The sequence below is a fragment of the Carlito syrichta genome, unplaced genomic scaffold (genome assembly GCF_000164805.1).
Source record: "Carlito syrichta isolate Samal-C Ts95f unplaced genomic scaffold, Tarsius_syrichta-2.0.1 Scaffold308823, whole genome shotgun sequence".
Taxonomy (NCBI): Eukaryota; Metazoa; Chordata; class Mammalia; order Primates; family Tarsiidae; genus Carlito; species Carlito syrichta.
The window spans coordinates 9,590-29,689 of NW_007252919.1; the positions used below are offsets into that span (position 1 = coordinate 9,590).

The window sequence follows — 20,100 nt, forward strand, 5'->3', positions numbered from 1 at the left end:
CAAAGGATATCAGGAGGCAGAGACTGCCGGAGCCATTTTAGAAGCAGCCTACCACACAATCCCTGTCTTCCAGGAATTCACAATATATTTGAGAAGCATTATATAAATGTCTGGAAAAGACTACGATGTGCTGCACAATGACTGCCAGTCAATGCAAGTGTATGTCTCCCTACAAGACAGTGTTCCTGTTAGATTGCACATAATATATTTGAGATAGTCATTGACTTTCAGTGTGCATTTTGAAATACATTCCTTGGTAGCTGCACTTCCTTCCCCTCCCACTCCAGAATAATTGCCATAATAATGTAAAATACAAGTTTAAAAAACTTACTAACTGCTGCCGTGTAGTAGCAAAGCCAACACCCTGTTTTCCTTTCTCTATTGCTGGTAAAGTCTAGGTAACTCAGTTTCATTTCCCACTTTGTGGCCAAAGTTCCACCAAAATACTCCTTTTCGCTAAAGTAGGAGACACCTGTGTGATACCTCTATGAGTTTTTGCGTTAATACAGAAAATCAAGTTCCCAACTCATCTACAAAGTTTTCATCACGTTACAAAAAAAAAAAAGACAAACTAGCATATTGTAATCTCTTTAAAAATTATTCAGCGATTTATAATAACCAGCACACCGACTTATAATTAATCATAGTAATATAGTAAATCGTAATAAGTGCCTAATCGGGTTAATGTATTTACTGGCTTTTTGCACAGACTGTAAATACGCTACTCCGTGTTTTCACAAGGGTTGGGCTCCTGGCGGATCCTGGCCTTTTGTACTCTTCCACCCCACAACACAGGGGGCAGAAGCAGCCCTTCCTCGCTCGCGGTTCTCAACGCTGCTTGTCTTTGTCAGAACCAACCAAGTCAGTATGAAGGGGGAAACAGCCCTAGAGACGGTAGGTCTGTGTCCGGGCTTGTTTCTCTAAAGAAATACACCCCTGTGGTTAGTTACTTTAAGGCGCATTATAAGTCTGTAAACGCCAACGAGTAGTGCACTCCCAGAAAATTTCCAGGGTTTGGCTCTCGCGAGGGCTGGCATTTCACCCCCCTCCACTTAGGTGGATAATGGTGCGGTCCAGTTCGACCCGGAAGTTGCCAAGGCCGCCGCGCGGGCTACGCTCGCCTGTCGGTTGGAACGCTCCTTGCCACACTGAGTGCTTGGGTTAGCCGTACCCTCCTTGCTCGGTCGCAGCTGGCCCATGGGTCTCCATGGCGACTGCCGAGGCCAGGCCCGGGGGCGGGCAGCCCGAGAGGGGCCGCGGCGCTCTGAGGGCCTCCTCGGCGGCGTCGCAGTGTTCGCCGCTGTGGCCGCCGTTTTCACCCTCACGCTGCCCCCTTCGGTGCCGGGGGGAGACTCGGGTAAAGTACGCTCAGGGCTGCTCCTCCTGTCCCCTCCCCTGGTCAGCTCGGGCCCTCCGTCCACCGGCCGGTGCCCAGCGCAGGGCTTGTGTTCCAGAACCACCGTCTGTTTCCATCCTGTAACCGGTTTCTTTAGTTCTCAGGTTTCCGAAACGGGGCTTGGTGGTGCTTTCGCCTGGTGGGGCTCAACGACCTCTCCACTTCCCCCATACCTTTTTTTCTGGTCCTGAGTATTTACTTTCTCTCTGAGTCCACGAATATGACTTACCGAGTCCTTCTTGTGTCTCAGACAAAAGAAATGACATTAGTGGCGAGCACACATCATTGAGAGTGTTCTAGAACGTGCGGTTAAACACAGGCGAAGCACAAGTTCCTGAATACACAACATATTAACTGGTGATCAGTTGTATGATTGAAAGTGGGTGGTCTGTCCTCTACTTCCTCCTGCAGCGAGCTCTCCGAGAAAAAAAAAAAGAAAAAGTGGGGGTGCGTAGGGGGTCCTTTAGGATGGGTGGTCAGGAAAGACCTCTGAGGAGGTTATATTTTCGTTGAAACCTGAATAGTGAGAAGGAAACATGTAGAATATTTGGGGGAGAACCCTTTAAAAAGTGGAAGCCAGACTGGGTGCTTCTACTTTAAAAAGTGTGACTCATTGGCCTTTTAAATTGCATGTATGATTGTTTTATAGTTGAGACAAGAAACAAAATCCAGGTTGTACTTTTGGTTTGGTTTTGCTGCCAGAGTTATTGACCATCAAATAATGCCTTTTAATAGCCAGTATGTTGTCAGGATGATGCTGTCACTTTGAGCGGTGAATCAATGAACTGAGAAAGCAGTGTACCAGTCATCTTTTGCTGCATGACAAGTTATCCCCACATTTAGCGGCTTAAACAGCAAATGTTTATCATCTCAGTTTCTGAATATCAGGAATCTGGGCCTAATTTAGCGAGGTGCTCTTACTCGGGACAAGGTTGCTGTCATGATGGGGACTGGGTCTGCAGACCTCTCAAGGCTCAGTCTAGGGAGAATCTGCTTCTAAACTCAATCCAGTCCTTTGCCATGTGGGTCTCTCCATAAGATAACGGCCTGCTCAGTCTGACACCTCTGTCATTTTGTAACCTGATATTAGAAGTGATACAGCACTGCCCTGTTTTACTTGCAGAAGTTAGTAACTCCAGCCCACATTCAAGGGGGAGAGGATTACACTAGTGGGAATACCAGGAGTTGGGGAGTATCAGGGGCCATCTTTAAGGCAGCCTACCACGTTGAGGATCCTTGATGTGCGATTTTCAAATCATTACATTTCTTCTTTCTTTCAGGTCCTATTGAATGAATAGGAATAGTGTTTCATTAGTGTATAGTAGGCAATGGAGTTACTGACCCATGTTTCCAAGATTTATATTTAATAATGAAGATAACGTTATAGTTGTGAGAGTTTTGACATGGAGAGCCTTATTCAGAGGCTGGGCAGTTCTGTTACTTGTTGGGGGCAGGGGAAGACTGACAGCTACTTATGGTTATTTGAGCCTGAAGTATGGGGATGGGATGAATAACAATAACTAACTTTTATTGGGTACTTAACTATGTGCAAGGCGGTGCTGCGGGTTTTTTATATGGGTTGCTGTTTTAACCTTCCCAGCTTCCCTACAAAGTAGGTACAATTATTATTTTGCTTTTATAGATGAGTAAACTAAGGCTAAGGTATGTTCAAAGTCACACAGCTGATAAGTGCGGGAAAGAACTCAAGTAAATTGACTTTAGAGCAGGCTCTCTTAACTTGTACTCTGTCAAAGAATTTCATGAAATTCTTTTTAAATCCACCATCACATACATAGTGATACTTAAAGTTAAAAATCTGTGGTTGTTGCCTTGTCTTTACTAATACCGTTTTTTTTTTTTCCCCAAAAGAACAAAGTTATGTATTCACCTTGAATTACTGAACTTTAGGTGTTCTAGTTTGTTTAGTTTGATGCTAACTAGTAATTGCTTATATTTTTATGTTCATTTGGGGAATGATAAATTGTTTTCCAAGTGAATGCTGATATGGAAAATTTACTTAATCATATTTTTGATACTTTTGTTTACATGTTGGATGTACTGTTCTCTTTGAGTGTTTGTTTATGAATTATATTTTCCATCAATAAACAGAACACATCTCAAAACTGACATAAAGCATGTATTCTTCTTCCTGATTGAGTCTTTAATTATCCTCCATAAATCCATCTAATTGTGTGGCCTTACCAAATTTATTTTTTGCACTGCTTGACATAAGCTTCTTTTATTTTAAGGGCAGGAGTATTCCTGGTGATTTGGGGGAGGGGACAAGAATCTAGCCTTCTCTAAATTAGCTTATATGTTGTTTGTATATTTTAAAGACACTGTCTTTAACAGAGTTGATATATGACAGTATGATAGTATAGTTAATAAGATGTAAGCTGGGTTTTGAGAAGGTTAAGCACTGTTGATGACTCTGAGCTTGCCACCAATTTGCATCCCAGACAGCAACAAAGCTGTGGTTCTCAAAATGGAATGTCCTTCAGGATTGACTGGGAAGCTTGGGCCCCAATGCCAGAGGGTGGAGTTGAGGCAAGGAATCCTCATTTTTAAAAAACACCCAGGAAATTCTGATGCAGTTAGTTGTAGGAGGTAACTTTAAGGAAACCCTAGTGTAAGGGGTTGGGAGAAGGCCAAGATTCAGGAGGCTCTGAGTGTGGGTTTCTTTTAATTTTTTTTTTTTATGATTCACTTTCTCTTTTTTCTTTATTACAGTCAATTTAAGAATAGTATTTCCCTGTAGCTCTTTCTCAAGGATACATGTATAGGCTTTGAACGGTGGCATCTTTTCTATTTAGATTTTAGTTTAACATTTGATAAAAGTTGATGAAAGTTTGTCACATTCCAGATTTATCTTTATAGCAGCAAAACTCCAGCAAAAAATAACATCATATTGACTTTTTAATGGTAAAAAGAAGAGAAAATAAGCTATTTTTCTTAATGTTAAATATAATTCTGAATACATTTTAAAAGGAGGAGAATAAATAGTGGCCTTGAAAATTTATCAGAGAAGAACAAAAAACTGATTAAAATAGTTTGAGACTGAAGACATAAGAGCTAACTTATTGAGTAAAACTATAAAATTATGTCCTTGACAGTAATTGCAAAGGGAACAGTTCTAAGCATTTTGAGACCATAAACAATTTAAAAAGAAGTATTTAGGATATAAAAAGTGTCCTTGGTTTCTAAGCTGCCCTTGAATATCTCTAACAAAATATGTCCTTAAGTAATTGACTCAAGTGAGCAATATCTGTCTTCGAGTACCCTTATGACTTCCCATGATGTAGTCATTCCCTTAACGTAGGGGGTGTCTGAGTAGTGAGGATGACAATGTGATATGTCTTTTTGTCAACCTCTATGTTCAGGGCTTGGATTAGAGTCTTTGTGTGTGGCCAGAGGGGAGAGGTGGTAGTGTCTTGGCAGGATCTTGAAATGGGTAAGATATTGTTTTTAAACTTAGTGGGAGAGAGAAATGAAAACCACTAACCAGAATACAAAGCAATCTAAAGTGCTAAATAGACTCAAGCAGGTTCCATGGAGGAGGAAGAAGTGATTAATTCTGATGGGAAGGCTAGGGAGAGAGGTGTGTAAAGAAAGGTGTCACAGAGACGGTGCCAATTGAAGTAGCCCTTGAAGGATTTAGAAGAAAATGCTGGGGAAAATATTTCAAGGTGAGAAAACGAGTGAGAAGAGGTGCAAGAGAGGGCCATTCCAGGGGAAGAGTGGGTAATCAGATTTGACTGGAGGGAGCATAGGTTTCATGGGTATAAGGCTAGCAAAGGGCCTTGAAACCATAGAGGGCTTGAATGTCATGTTGAGGAATTGAACTTCATAGGCAGAGAGTAGCCATTGAGAAATTTTATACCAGGGATACACTCAAGCCTTTTGTATGTGTGTTTGTGTTTAGGGTTGGGGTGGGGGACAAGTAGCGGTAATAAGTGATTTCAATATGAAGATGATTTGAAGTAGAAGATCTGTCAAGTCTGTTGCTGTAGTCCAGGCCAGAGAGAGTAAACATGTAAATTGTGACCAGGACAGTAGAAATTAAAAGCAGAGTATTGCTATCAAGGGACACTAGTACATTTCCTATCAGGTAATAGTAATGGACACTAGTACATTTCCTATCAGGTAATAGTAATGGACACTAGTACATTTCCTATCAGGTAATAGTAGCTTTCACAAATCATTCATCAATACTGAGTGATTTCCTCCATTGTACTGTATTACAGTGTACAAGGATGAATCACAATTAGTCCCTGTGCTCTAGACACTTAAAATATTAACAAATAGGCATTATATTACTGCAACATAATTTTAGAAATAGTCATTAATGGCGAGGAACTATAAAGGACTATGTAAAGAATATGATGATATAATGGTTTGAAAAAAAGTCTTACAGTAGAGCTGACCAAAATAACATGGAGTTAATAAATACTTGGAAATTGTTTAAACATTTCCAACATAATGTAGAAAAGATGTCTAAATGCCAGTGTTGGGACAGTATGGCACAATTTATGGCATGTCAGAACCTCAGACGTATGCAAGTTTTACATATAAAGTTGCATCTTCATAGACTGTTTTGTGCTAAATTCTTTAGGAATAATGAAGCATATTACATTAATGATCTAAAGGTATTTACATATTTGCAAGTAAATACAGCTTTGAGGAGGGAAAATAAGCATATTTTTAAACCAGAATTCACATGTATTTCCACTGACCAGTTATTAAAAACTATCAAAGATAGTTTGTTCAATAAGACCTAAGGAAGAAAATATTCTTAGACTATTTCATGCTGTTAAATCTCTACAGATTTACAGTTTTATCCAGTCAAATTAATGCAAAACCCCAATGCAAGCATTTGGATTTTGAAAACTTTGGAGGAGTGTCATTCTCTAATAGTAATTATTGGTTTTACATTATTTTTTCACAGGGGAACTGATCACAGCCGCACATGAGCTTGGAGTAAGTATTAGTTTTATTGTTTAATCAATGCTCTCATTAACAGTTTTAGGAATTAAGAAAGTTTAATTAAGCATGGAGTAAAGTAGATTAATTTATTTTCAAACCCCAGTTTTTCGTAAGTTATAAGTACAGTACGTGACAATTTACTTTAAGTTTTAAATCCAATTAAACTAAATTATAAAGCAAAGCCTTTACTATATATACAGTAGCTGCCTTATTATCACCCCAAATTTTGTATAAGCTGTGGAGAATAAAATAAATCGGGTTAGCAGTTTTAATAAGTTTATTATTTAATAAACTTTATTATGGCACATGATCCCTTTAGGCAAGACCTTCCGACTGTCAGCATGGTGGTAATCCGATAGCAGTGTGGTCTTTCAACTTTCTAACCAATACGATCATTCAGAACCTGCTTTTCTTCAATAGCCTTTTAAATGACCCTAATGTACTGTGAACCCAGGGAACAAACTGCTTAAGAACTGACAATGAAATATGTCACCCTTTCTCTAGGTGACGCACCATGTGATAGACGCTGCCAAATCCACTAAAGAAAATATTTATTTGTATTGGCACAAGAGGATTACAATAGAAAACCACCATTCAAACATTTAGTCATTGGCACAGAATCTTTATACTTGCCTGAGAAAAGGGCTACTTTTCAATGAAAGCCAGTGTGGCTCTTCCTTTCCTACATGAAAACTTTCTAACTGTTGCTAATTTTGCCTTAGGTTGCCCATCCTCCTGGCTATCCTTTGTTCACGCTGCTGGCTAAACTGGCAATTATGCTCTTTCCTTTTGGTTCAGTTGCCTACCGGGTCAATCTTCTCTGTGGCTTATTTGGAGCTGTAGCTGCATCATTACTTTTTTTCACCGTTTTCAGGTAAAGTAGTTGATTAGTTAAAATTAATTTTGACCAACTGGTGGTATAGATTTCTTGTGACCCTAGTGCATACATTAAACAAACAAACAAAAAAGCAACTTATTGTTGTTTGAATGGTTTCCCTAAATCATGTGATTTCACTTTCTTAATTTACAGTAGTCTCATATGCATTTGACCCCTCAAATGATTACACAGTTGGTTCTGCTTCCTACAATGGAGCAAAGGTGTCACCGGTTTATTATCATGATTCTCTGGTTAGGCAGAACTAATGAGGTTTGTCATTTTGTGAAGATGCAGATGAGCCAGTTTAATTCAACAATATGAGGTTCATTTTTTGGTAAATGGTAAATATCATTTAATTGCTCACTGTCTTGCTGATGGGAAGATGCCTATCAGGTCCAGGGCTGATACCTAATTAAGTTGTGTTCCAAATATGAACATGTCTACTTTTTGAAATAAGGCTATTAACTAGGAAAATCAATTTGAGATGTGGTTTTAGTAAGGTTTCACTCAGTTCCGTTATAGCTGTGGGGTAGGTAGGCAAATTAGATCCCACTTATCTCATGGATAGAAGGCTTTCTTAGCTTGGAAGGCTACCCTGCTTTTTAAAAATTGGTCATTAGTTTGAAACTTTTGGTAAACTCATTTGTCTTTGATGTTTCTGTCTCCTTCATTTTTAACTCAGTGTATCCTATACCTTGAAGGATTATACTGAAAAATGAAAATTGTACTTTCTGCAAAAGGAAAGACCAAATTAAAGCACTTCTTCCAAAAATAATTGCAGTTCTTATTATAAAAGCAAATGATTTTTGTATGTAAATATGATATAAATTAAATAGACATAATTTTAATGTCATTTTTGGAGACTATATTTTTGTCCTTTAGCTAAATTCTAAATTCTCTTTTAATTATGTATATAAATATAAAAGTTAATATAACTCTAAAGTTTACATTTAAATTTATTTGTAAAAAGCTTTCAGATTCAAATATAACTTGATAATTTGGTAAATTTTGTCTATATTATTAAAATTTGTTTTAATTTCAGTCTTAGAGGTTTTCAGTGATAGCTAAATCCTTAAGTATGAGATATTTAAAATAATTTCTCTGCTTGGATTAATGTGTTATGAATACTTGTAAATGGTTAGAACAATTTCTGCTAGAATTGTTCCTTTTGAGTTTTTTATAATTAAGAGCCTGTCAGTATTTCCATTGAGAGAAAAGCTGGTCTTTTATTTTTAAAAATATCTAGGTTGAACAGGAACTTCCCTGTTCTGTATTGAGTGTGTGAGTTATTAATTTTCACAATACATGTAAGACAAAAACAGTTAAAGAAAACTAATATTTCTACTTATTTTAATAGTCTGTATTTTGGATCATTAATATAAATATATTTAAGTGCTGTGTAGATAGAAATAGCTCTTTGTGCAAGTAAAGCAATTCATTTTCTAGAGCTTTTCAATGTTTTCAACATATTAATTGTTGATGTCATTCCACATGAGAACCATTGTAAAAATTATAAGTACAAATCTTAAAAAAAAAAATTTTGACAGAATCCAATTCACTTTGGACAATAATTTTCATTTGAGTTGTCTACATTTTAAAATAGATTTTATTAATTATTATGATTGATTAAAATGGGTTTTAGATAAGCACACTAGCCTGTCATCCTTTTCTTTTAATACGCATTACTAATGTTGTGGTTTTATATTTGCTGACATGTGTCTTAAATCCAAACTTTTCAATGACAAAATTGGGTATTTGAGTGGTTTTAGTAATATAGTATGTACTTTGGAAAAGTTGCTTTCTTTCAGAAAAAGGATCTAACGATATTATCTCTTACATAATTTTAATATGAAAATACAGCATTATTTTGAATACAAATAATTGACAAGGTACATGTCCTTTGGGAACAACCTAGTTCAAGTGGCAAATCTGTTATGTCAAACAATAGACACCCTTCAAAAAGGAGAAGCCATCTCTATGGTAATAGGACTAACAGTAGCCTATTGATTGAATGGAAGAAGACATTATACAATGTCAGCTGGCTTGTTACAATTTCATTTGTTGTATGACCTGAACTTAACCTTTAAAACCTTTCTTCTGTGAATATAAACCCAACAGCAGGACACAGTTTTTGTACAACCATTACAGTGACAGCTATTTTCCTGTTCCAGCGTACAGTAAATATATTCCTTTACAGGTTGACTCCTTTATCAGAATTTGTTTAGAAGACATTTCACTACTTTATTCATTTACAGACCGATTCATCATTCCATTTTGTTGTTGAATATTGAAGGGTTTTCATCCAGAAAACAGTTTTATTCTTTATTTCTTTTCCCCATCACTTAAGAGAACATTACTGTACATGTAGGATTAGTGCTGACTGGTGTGCAGCAAATTAATTCTTTTAACAGGTTTAGGTTTTTTTCAGGTAATTGTTCACATACCATTCACTATATTTAGCTCTTGGGGTGGACATAAAGACCTTCTGTACCTTTTAAACAAAGATTTTATTTCAAAAGCAAATTTCTGTTTAAATGTGTTGATGTTAAAAGCTCCATTTTTTTCAGTAAACATGACTTAGATTGAAAGAACAATTTATTCGTTGTTTCCAATTACTATGTAATTTTTGCTTTTCTTGCATCTTTCTCTTGCTTTTAAAAGCTGTAAGATGTCATTAACACTGCATTTTTTGTCAGTCTTTCCTAATGGTTGGCAAGAACTCATTTATATTTGCTTTGCTCTAATGTAGAAAGCATGAGAAAACAGCACATGGAAAGCTGTGTATCACTGTAGTTTATTGAATTAAAAATAGTAAGTTTGTGGCAGTTGTTTCTGTATGTGTTTATTTATGTATTGTCCCCTTAAGAGGTATTTTTAAGCATGTATTATGTTAGAGAGTTTAATCTAATACATTTCATTTATATGAAATAGTATCCATTTTATTAATGTGTACATCTGTGGTTTTAAGATTATGTAATATAGTTAGTGATTCATAGGAGCTGTGTTTTCTCTTTTAAGACCATTGAAGTAAATTATTTTTAAATTTGGCAGTATATTTAAAGTGTCCTATTTTATTGGAAATTCATAAACCCTATTAATATAAAATTTAAAAGTTATAGGTAATGTCAATCACTAGTATGAACACGTTTAACATTGTTTAAACTGAAATTTAAAAATTATTTTCCCAGGAAATATCAAATGAGGTTTTATATACTGAATAAGGAAGGAGTACCGCAGTCACTATCACTATCCAGTATCGCTAAAAGAGAAGGGAGTATGTTGCTAGCATGGTATAAAAATTCTTTACCTCCAGAAGATTTAAATTGCTTATCATATTGGATAAGGATATATCTTGTATCATTTATTTTGGTAGTTACAAGGCAGAGAATATATTCTCAACAGACTTGAGAATCAGCCTATGCTTTTCAAATTATTACAGGCCAAATGGAACTATAGGAGAATTCATTGAACAATATTTGTTGAGCACTCCTGTGAATTGAAAATAAAACTCTTAGTTTTTATAATCAAAATTCAGGACTTATTTTAAAGAAAGTGAGGGAAGGTCATTAAATAAGCAGTCTTTCAAATATTTTTTCCAAAAGATATCCAGAGAACTTACATAAAAATACTTGCTAACATTGTTAACATTGTACAGTAAAAAAGCAAATCTCTTAGTGTAAGTAGGTTACCTGGAATATGTGGATATTAATAATAATTAAAGATATATCGAAACTATGCGTACTACAAAGCACTTATGATCAATTTCAGTAGTACTTAAATATCTTCTGGCAGGTTGCTTTGTGCCAGTATTTTATTCATGGATTTTGTAATTTTCTAAGTTATATATTTCTAAACATTATGTTGCTGCTAAAAATAATTTGATCAAACTTTTGGAAAGGGAATCTTTGAGTCTGAGCACTGTGTCTGCTATTCTTATAGCTTCAGTTAAGATTCCATTCAATAAAGAATAGAAAATTAAAATGCCATACCTTAGAGAATGCAGAATCTCCTGCTTAAGGGACATTTGGATTTTCCAGCTCAAAGAGTATTTTAGATTATTGCCATAGAGAATAATGTGAAGCTCTTCCTAATTTCAGAAGTAACTATGCATAAGTAACAAATAGTTACCAAGTTTTTGTAGTTGAAGAAGAATGGAAAGTACTGGAGCATTAATTTCCATTCAGGAGAATATCTCTCTTGATCCCTGGTTAATTGATCATATATTTCTCTCATACTTGTATTAAAATTGCATTGACTCAGACTGCTTAAGCATATTAAGAGCCTGGTTCATTTGCATTTTCTTATAAGTAGAGGGACATATTAGGCTCAAATAGCAGCGCTTCATTTTGAAGGGAAAAAAGCAGGGCAAAAACTCTTTTTTAAGACTGTAGAGTCTTTTCTGACAGCTAGTCAGAGTTAGAATTAGTTCAAGGAAATGTTAATAATGCACTGCCTGGCCTAATCCCTTTGATATCACCAGGTATCCTCCTGTTCATGGGTTAATTGCTTTAAAAGCGAAGGCAATATTCTGAGCGGTGGGCCGCTTCACCTTTTCACAGCTGTTACCATTGAGTGACAACTAAATCCCATGTGTAAGATGAGGAAGAGCTCAATCTCCAATTGGGAGAAAATTTATGTAAACCACAATCCCTTCAGAATGTGCGGAAGTCATAGACTTTCTTGATTTACTCTGCTTTTCCCAGAAAGCTCTATTGTTCACTTTCCTAAGTCCCATCAACCCTTTGTAGCAGAATATCACAGCGGCAGCAGATAGCTTGAAATATATAAATGCTATCATAGCTCTGATTAATAGCAGTGCTTATGAGTCAAGTCTGATAACAGTGCAGCTCTCCACTCAATTTCAGATACTGCTAATGGAATCTGTCTTCTCCAATTGTAATATGAGAAGGCCTAATTTGCCATGGAGCTTGGAGCTGTCACCAGTAGGGGATTGTGGGGTCAGATGGGAGCTGCCAGGTTTTTGCCCTGCAGCTTGTATCTCTCACTTTGAATAGAGCAGCCCCCTGCCTGCCAGTTAGCTGATAGGCCGCCGTGGGGTTTATGCCACTATATACAATAGGAAAGGGCTACATAGGCTGACTTTATAATTGTGAAGCTAGCTCATATTTCCACAGCTACTGTGCTGCATAATTTCTAATAAGTGGTTTTAACAAATGTCAGATTATGAAAAGTTTCCTCAATTACAAAAACTTATAAAACATTTAAATTGCTAAATCTGTTTCCTGCCGAGATTTTGCCACTAGAACTAGTCATCAGTTATTATGCCTGCAATAATAAATGCATATATTTCTTAAAATCACAAATAAAATTATAGATCATAACTCATACAAAGCCACAAAAACAGAAAACAACCTTTATGAATTGAGATTTTAAAATCTACTTCATCACTTTGCAGACGACTAATATTAAATCCCTATTGTTTATGAAGTTGATTAGTGTTGCTGCTGAAAGTAGTTTAATACCCTCATTTCTGTTTATTTTAGTTATTTGGATGTTTTATTTACTTCATGTATTTTTTGTATCTTAACATTGTAAAAATTCTGCACCATCTTCTAAGTTTTCAGTTTAAAAAGACAGTGTGATGACATGCCTTGACCAATGCCTTTGAGAATAATGTGCTGGAATATACTTTTATCAAGTTCAGTCTTGCAACTAAATGCAAAATACACTGTCAAGATTGAGTAACAAACTAATATTAAGGTCTTGTGTGTTTTTATACATTTCAAACAAAATTGACTACAATCTGCAGTTGGGGAATTATCTTAAACTAGGCTTGTACAAGGTATTTGGCATACTGTGAAAACTTAGTAAATATGATGTAAATGATAGTGGTTTCTGTCAAGCCTAGTTCAGTGTTTTCTTTTAGATATTCAGGTATAAGTTGATGGAGTCTAATAAAATGAATTGTTTTAAACCTTGAATAGCATTATCATTTATCAGTTAATGCATAAATCTTAATTCTAATGGAAATTCTGTGATACATTTTTTGATGTGGGCTATTCATAGTCTTATTTCCTCTACTTCAGTTGTGCTTTTTTATTTTTTGAAGACTTTTAACTTTTTTTCCCTCAACTTTAGGGGTTTTAAATCAGGAACAATACGTAGTACTTTCTTTTTAGAGTGCTGGTAGTTAATATTTATGTAGCTGAAAATTCAAGGTTGAATAGTAGTCCTTTTGATTGATTCTCATGAAATAGAACTAATCTTGATAGAATTTTTATCTGGAGTAAGAGTAAATTTTTATAAAATGTGGGAAAATGAACTTATTTGCAAATTTATTAAAGATGAAAATGTTTTTAATATTTTTAGGCTCAGTGGTGGTGACTTCAGAGGTAAAACTTTAATATATCATGTCTTAAATTATTGATTTATGTTCTTATGTCTAAGCTTGAAAATGAAAAGAAAATATTTATATTCTGTTGCTCTCTAAATGGCCACTGATTGTAATTTTCCCACAGAGTACCTGGCAAATATTAGGTGCCCAGTACGTATTTGTGGAGTGAATGCCACCAAAAGAAAGAGGTTTAAGCCGGGCTTGGTGGCTCAGCCTGTAATCCCGTGCTTTTGGGAGGCTGAGGTAAGTGGATTGCCTGAGCCTGAGGGTTCGAGACCTGCCTGGGCAACTTGGCGAGACCTCATCTCTACAATAAATCAAAAAATGAGCCGGGCATGATAGTGCATGCCTGTAGTTCCAGCTACCTGGAAGGCTAAGGCGGAAGGCTCACTGGAGCCCAGCAGGTCGAGGCTGCGGTGGCCGCTCCAGTCTGGGTGACAGAGTGAGACTCCAACGCAAAAAAAAAAAAAAGGTTTAGCAGTGCTTAAACTTTAGTAGCTTAGCTCCTTCGTTTGACCATACTCCAAGTAGATTGGAGGGATAAATATATGGTGTTGATTATGTGAAAGAGCCAGAAGGGAACATTTATATCACTTTCATGGGAACAAGATCCAGAAAGATAAGATCATGGAAGCATAAGGGTAGCAGATTTGCTGTTGATTATATCCTGCTTTGCCATACTTCTTCCCTGTAATCCATTGCACTATTTTAGTTGTTCATATGAATTGACACTAATAGCAATTTATTAAATAATAATGCTCAGATGCTGCATTGCGTCCAGCTTATTCAAATTCTACTCACTTTAAGTAAGAATTCCCAGTATACACATAGTGTTCCCTCCATATTGGGTTCTTTGCATGCAAGTAACACTGAAGACAAATACATTCATGGATTTTATGAGGCATGTCAAATGTGTGTTCGGAAAGAATTTCAGGTTTCTGTTATTTGCCTTTTGATTGAGGGTTAGACAAACATGTGACTACACATGAAAATCAAATACCGTGTAGTGGAAAGAAAAATACACCTTATTATCAATAGCAAACCTGTGTCGGTGTTGTAAATTGTAACCTCCTGATTTATCCATTGTGTCAACAGATGAATAGTATTCCATCAGTGAGAAAACTGCTACACAATCAGGACCTTTCTTAGGAATCTTTTTTTTTTTTTTGAGTTGGAGTCTCACTCTGTCGCCCAGACCGGAGTGCAGTGGCCACTCCTGGCCACCGCAGCCTCGACCTACTGGGCTCCGGCAATCCTTCTGCCTCAGCCTTTCAAGTAGCTGGAACTACAGGTGCGAATCTTATCTAGGCCTCATGACTTTTTTGAACTGAAAAAGAAGGCAGTTACATTTTAACCAGAGAATTCTGACACACATTAGTTAAGTTGCTCTTATAATTTTTTTTTCTTTTTGTAGAGATGAGGTCTCTCTGTGTTGCCCAGGCTGTTCTCAAACTTCTAGCCTCAAGCTATTCTCCTACCTTGATCTCCCAAAGTGCTAGGGTTACAGATGTGAGCCATGCACTCAGCCTTTGGATGTTCTTAATAGCATCACATCTTTCTTACCCCAGTGGAGAATTTCTCCCATTTGCATTATCTGGGGGAAATTTTAAACACTTTAGACTACTCTTCCCATACTATTATATTTTTGGTGTGCCTTTCCTCACTGACTAAGCATTGTGCTCCCCTAGAAGGTGAACTACTTGCTGTTAGTGTTAACTCAAGTAAAAAGTAATCAGGAAGATTTCTTTACTGTAAATACACTGCAAAGTACATTTTATATATTAAATATACAATTATTTATATACAATAAAATAAGCTATAATAACTTTTAAATTTGATATTTTGAATCATCTTATATCAGTGCTTTCCTCTATTACTTTGAGACCTTAGAATTAAATAAACCTCTCTAACAGTACAAAAACTTGATTTTGATTATAGGTATTGACATGTATCTATCATTTACAATTCAATGATTGTGTTATTAAAATTATAGTAATTAATGGTGTTTGAATTGTGTGTCTTCATATGGTCTCATAACATTTTAGTTTTCTGTAAGTCAGGTTAGAGTCTAAAAATATGTGTTAAATTTGAAACACTACCCCCTTTAACCTTATTCTGTGACACTCTGTGAGAATTAGATTGAGAATAGAAAACTTTTCTTCTCCTATGATATTGAATTCATCATAAAGTGTTCTTAAGTTAAAATGGAAAATAGCTTAGACTACTTGCAATATATTAGTGAGTTCTGGTTAAAAGACCTTTCATTTTATTCACAACCTCATTTGAATTTCCCTTCTTTTTCTTCAGTTTGCTTTTAGTCAGTTTGAAGCAATTTAATCAATTTCAGCCGAAAATGTATGTCTTTTAATTTTAATGAGCTAATTTAAGATTCCACTTTAGCATATTATTAACTCCTTAGTGGCTTTTTAAAAATAATAATTACTTAAGCATATTTGTTCAAAAGAGTAAAATGCAAATTGAAAGTAGAGCTCCTGAATTGCCAAGTGAAAACACAGTGGTGTTTTTTATCAAATTATTTTTATTTGAAAAAGCATTAATCATCAGACTTAGTCTGTGGGAAAGTGAAGTTTGTTTTGTTTGCCATATTTTTGAGGTACCTATATTTACAATTTATTTGCCCACTAGACTTTATGGATGATACAAGACAGCTTGTTTTGTGAGCTTGGACTAACAATTTGATTTAAAACTCAGGTTTAAATAACATCAAGTTGGACATTTCTTCTATTTATTTTTAAAAGAAAGATTACTTTAGTCAGAAATTTGGACTGCCTATTTATTTAACAATATTGCCTTCAATAAGATTTATGAATAACATTTCACTCTGCTTTTATAATTTAACTCTTCCAAACAATTTAAATATATATTGTAGCCTTTTCAGGGGAAAATTCAGTTTCTGGAATTTATCCTGGCTAGAGTTATTCCCAAAAAGAAATTGCAACTAACTTGTCTAATCACTCACTCACAGGATACTTTTTCATTGATAGAGATGATAACTGGCCAGGCTTGTAATGTAATGAAGGCCCCAACCATCAAGAGGGACAATAGATAACTTATAGACTCACAGGAAAATGCCTTTCTTTTAAACTCATAATAAACAGATGATAAAAAGTGCTTCTCAGTTACCTCTCTTGCTTAACAAATTTTAAGACTAGATTTTCCTTCAGATATATTCATCACTATAACTTTTGCAGCAACATCTGGGTAAGCCTTCTGCACATTTCCTGTTTTTTTTTTAAATCTCCAATATGCAGTGACTTATTGATATGGAGGGTTCATTGATGTTTAGCTGAATACTACACAAGATGGGATCTTTATTTCGTTTGAAATTTCACTAACATTTTAGAATAGGAACTTTCCTTACACTTCAGTGTATGAAAAGCAATATGAGTAACTGTGAGCCTTGTATATGTTATTATTCTCTTTGAAATATTTATTATATACACAAAGGATAAATCAACTAACATGAAAATAAAAAGTGCCTTTAAAGTAAATTATTATTTTTGGACACTTGTCAAATATTTAAATACTTGCAATGAAGTGCAGCATGATGAAATGATTATTCTGTAGTTTCTGGAAGATATCTCTATATGCACATAATTTTATTAAAGAGAAAAAGCAATCTAACAAATTTAAAATGAGTGCTTTAACTTTTCCCTTAATTTCATTTATTATCAAGACATTTTTACAACAGTAAAGGATAGCAACAATAAAGGACACAGTTCCTAAAAGAAACAAAATTTGGCCAGGCACGGTGGCTCATGCTTGTAATCCTAGCACTTATGGAGGCCAAGGAGATAGGATTGCTTGAGGCCATGCATTCAAGACCAGCCTAGATAACATAGCAGACTAGTTAACCCCAAAATTAGGCAGGTGTGGTGGCATGTGCCTGGAGTCTTAGCTACTCGAAAGACAGTCAGAATGATTGCCTGAGCCCCGGAGGTCGAGGCTGCTGTGAGCCATGAGTGTGCCACTGCACAATCAGAGTGCATCCCAACTCAAAAAAAAAAAAGCAACAAAATTTGCTTTAACATTAAAACATCTTTCGCAGCTTAAAAAAAAGATTTATTTCTAAATAATGGCATAAGTAATTTTATAAAGCATTATTTGAAAATGGTTGGACTTAGTTTGAGGTAATTAGAAAACTGTTATTTGGGCAACTTTAAAAACTGAAGAAGTATATCCAAAATAATATTTATATGTGGGAAAACTATTAATTTTCAAAAAAATCAAATAGCCTTTCTATTCAGTACCCATTTAATGCATTTAATTTAATGAGAACCTAGAGAAGGGACAATTACCCTAGTCTTAGTGACATACCTTAAGGAAAACTTCTTGGAAAGGGTGATACTTATACTGAGTTACAAACAGTAAGTGGGATTTAGCCAAGTGAAGGCAAAATAGCGTTCCAGATACAAGTTGAGCATCCCTAACCCTCAAATCCGAAATCTGAAATGCTCTAAAATCTGAGCCTGAGTGCTAACATGATGCCCAAAGGAAATGTTCAGTGGAGCATATCGAATTTCAGATTTTCAGATTAGAGATATTCGACTGGTATATATTCTGCAACTATCCCAAAATCCAAAAAAAAATTCCAAATCCGAAATAGTTCTAGTCCCAAGCATTTCAGATAAGGGATTCTCCACCTGCATAGAGAACCTCACTTGCAAAGAAGTCCAGAGGTGGAGAAACAATTTGTAAATACATGGACTTACAAGTCATTTAGTGTTGCTGAAACAAAGTTTGAGATGAGTTATATCAAGAAATGAAGCTACAGATAGTCTGAGACCAGATCATGAAAGGTCTTGCCTGTCAGGATGAGGCGCTTATATTATTTTTTATGATCAAAGGGGAGTCATTAAAGGGTAGGATGCAGAAAAGTGTGAGTTCAGATATGTTTTGGATCCTTCACTCTAGTGACAGTAGTGGGCATAGGAGTGGAGGCAGCCAGTTTACGATGCCAGTGGATTGGCTTGAGCCTGGGTAATGATAATAGCTGAAATAGGGCAGTGGTGGTATGGATAGAGAGAAGATAATTAGTTTAAAAAATAATTAGGAAGTAAAATTGGCAGGATGTGACATGTTGGACTGGGAGAGAGAGGGAGAGGAAGCTCTGATGGTATCTCCCAGATCTCTTCCCTTGGATAACTAGGTAGATGATGAAAAACACTGAGATAGAAAATACAGGAGCAAGAATTGTTTTGGGGATTCAGGCATGGTGACTCATGGCTATAATTCCGGGGAGACCGAGACAGGAGGATTGCTTGGACCCAGGGGTTCAAGACCAGCCTGGGAAACTTAGCAAGATACCATCTCTACAAAAAATAGAAAAGTTAATCAGGTGTGGTAGTTCATGCCTGTATTCCCAGTGACTTGGGAGGCTGAGGCAGAAGGATTGCCTGAGCTCACGAGGTCAAGGCTGTGATGAGCCGTAACCAAGCCCCTGTACTTTAGCCTGAGTGACAGAGCGAGACCTTGACTCAAAAATTAAATTAAATTTCATTTAAAATTCAACATTTTTAGAAAAGAGGATGAGAAATTAATTTTGCACATATTGACATTGATGTTCTTTGGGATGGGCAGAGCTGGAGTGGCATTGAAGTGTACAGCAGGTGGTTGGAGATGTATAAGTATGAAAGTAAAGGAGAAAGCAGTGCTGGGGTAGAAAAAAATTTTTTTGTTTGTTTGTAGTTGGCAATTGAAATGAAGATCGTGGATAAAGTCAGCCAGGCAGAGTATGTAGAGTGACAAGAGCAATTGCCTGAGAACAAAATCTTAGGAAACAACTCACTTTAAATGTGTTAATGGAAGGAGAGGAAACATTTGGAGAAAACACAGAAGGAAGACTCAGAGACATATAAGGGAAAGGGAGGATGTGGGTCCCAGATATAATGTAATGAAGTGTGTCTGGAGGAGTGATCCTCAACAGGGGTCAGCGCGAGAGGGAGATCCAGAGAGCCTGATGTCACTGGGGACCTCAGTGAGAACAATTTCAATTGAGTGCTAGCATGAGGACAGAAGGTAGAGGTGGCACATGAGGCCGATACTGAGCCCAGCCCTGACCTGAAACTTGTCTTCGTGGACTCCTCCTTGGCATCAGCTTGCTTTGTAGGCATTCGTCTCTGTCTCATTAAGGTGAAATGAAGTATGCTCAGGCAATGCTTGGGAAATATGACTTGAGCAACTAATGAAGCTGAATCAGTGAATGAATTAAAGACCTCCAAAGTCTTCAGAAAATCATCATGCTGGCCACTGTGGACATTATACTTTGACCTGTCTGCACAAATCACAGGCTCAGCCTGCTGTGCTGTGGGGAGATTGCACATCCTTGTTAGAATGCACTGGGCCACACACCTGTATTCCTGCATTGCACTCAGCCTGCAGACTTATTAATGTACAGTAGACTAACCACTGAGGGATTCAGGACAAATACTTAGTTTGAATGAAAACCTTATGGGATTTTTTTTTTTT

At 36.3% G+C, this 20,100-nt stretch overlaps 1 protein-coding gene across 1 annotated transcript in view; it reads left to right on the top strand.

Moving 5' to 3' along the window:
- Positions 1 to 1,078: 1,078 nt before the first annotated feature.
- Positions 1,079 to 20,100, top strand: part of TMEM260 (transmembrane protein 260) — a 64,291-nt gene continuing 45,269 nt past the window's right edge. The window contains exons 1-3 of the mRNA XM_008065958.1: positions 1,079 to 1,357; positions 6,342 to 6,373; positions 7,102 to 7,253. Coding sequence (XP_008064149.1) covers positions 1,198 to 1,357; positions 6,342 to 6,373; positions 7,102 to 7,253 — 344 coding nt within the window. The 5' untranslated portion in view covers positions 1,079 to 1,197. The remainder of the gene's footprint in view (positions 1,358 to 6,341; positions 6,374 to 7,101; positions 7,254 to 20,100) is intronic.